The sequence below is a fragment of the Limulus polyphemus genome, unplaced genomic scaffold (genome assembly GCF_000517525.1).
Source record: "Limulus polyphemus unplaced genomic scaffold, Limulus_polyphemus-2.1.2 Scaffold7324, whole genome shotgun sequence".
NCBI lineage: Eukaryota > Metazoa > Arthropoda > Merostomata > Xiphosura > Limulidae > Limulus > Limulus polyphemus.
Genome location: NW_013672934.1, coordinates 14,726 through 16,171, shown reverse-complemented (window position 1 = coordinate 16,171; position 1,446 = coordinate 14,726). Strand labels below are relative to the sequence as shown.

The following is a 1,446-nucleotide window of genomic DNA, read 5'->3' as shown; positions in this document are numbered from 1 at the left end:
CAAGATACTGGTAAGATCTCCAGTCTTGGGCAAAAAGTTGTCCCATCACGGGAATTACTTGAAATGAATACAAGTCATATGCCCTAAAATCATATAAACATAAAGAAATTTAACAGGAAAAGCATCAGAAGAGAAATATAAAACTTACACGTGTAACGCACTACGTTTTTTTGTGTGTCAAAATAGATTATCAACATTATAACATTGCAAGAAATACAAAAAAAAATCAAATCCATACTGAAGAATGTCTCTTTTATCGTCAGAATATAGAGATACTTATACAGTTTGATGAGCTGTGAGGATTTACATCAATAACACACAAAAGAAATTCAAAATCTATATATTTAAGAAACCAATACTCACCAGTTTAATAACCCATTGTCTACCTGACTAAATTCCAGACAGAGAAATCTTCCTCCTGGTTTTAAAACTCGGAATGCTTCGCAAAGAGCCTTAAAAAATTGAAAAGGAATTTAAAATCAATATATTCAACACTGAATCCACTTGAGAGGTGACTAAGTTTTGTACCGGCCAATTTTTTAAACACTTATTTAATTCCAATGTTTCTGTATAACATGTAGAATTAAAATTCACTGTTGCTATACTGCTGCTATCATTCATCTAAAAAAAGTATGTTTAAAGAAAAGATTCAAGTAAATAACTTATTTATGTCCATGAAAATAAACATTGTATTTCTATAGCAACATCAAACATTATGTTAGCAATAAACTTTCATATAAACACAAATTCTGAAGCTCAAAGTAATAAATTTCATCTGCGCGTTATTGTACAGAAAAAACTGATATTTACATTTTTACAACTTGACTTAGTTTTGTTTGTTTAAAACACTAAAACACGCTGAGACATTAGAGTCTCTAACAACCTAATCACTACCTGGCCTTACCAGGTCTATATGTGTTACATTGCGTATTCCAAATGCTATTGTATAGGCATCAAAAGAACAGTCAGGGAACGGCAGGTTCTCGGCATCTCCTTCTTTCCAAGATACTCCTGGGAAAAGAGTAGACTCACTCAGCTATTAGAACATTTACACAATTAATGAGGAGAGACAGAAAGAAAATTTAAAACTATTAATATTCCTATGAACATATTCCAGATATTCTACTCAGACAACAAAGATAAATGTTCCACAGATATTTTATTCAGACAACAAAGGTAAATGTTCCACAGATATTTTATTCAGACAACAAAGGTAAATGTCCCACAGATATTTTATTCTGACAACAAAGGTAAATGTTCCACAGATATTTTATTCAGACAACAAAGGTAAATGTTCCGCAGATATTTTATTCAGACAACAAAGGTAAATGTTCCACAGATATTCTACTCAGACAACAAAGGTAAATGTTCCACAGATATTCTACTCAGACAACAAAGGTAAATGTTCCACAGATATTCTACTCAGACAACAAAGATAAATGTTCC

At 31.5% G+C, this 1,446-nt stretch overlaps 1 protein-coding gene across 2 annotated transcripts in view; it reads right to left on the bottom strand.

Moving 5' to 3' along the window:
* Window positions 1-1,446, bottom strand: part of LOC106474522 (2-methoxy-6-polyprenyl-1,4-benzoquinol methylase, mitochondrial-like) — a 9,715-nt gene continuing 8,269 nt past the window's right edge. The window contains exons 4-5 of one of the 2 annotated variants that reach the window (XM_022402844.1): window positions 905-1,011; window positions 1-452 (exon numbers count right to left, since the gene is read on the bottom strand). In XM_022402844.1, coding sequence (XP_022258552.1) covers window positions 360-452; window positions 905-1,011 — 200 coding nt within the window. In that variant the 3' untranslated portion in view covers window positions 1-359. Of the gene's footprint in view, window positions 1,012-1,446 lie in introns of both variants that reach the window. The other variant, XR_002613976.1, reaches the window with a different exon arrangement.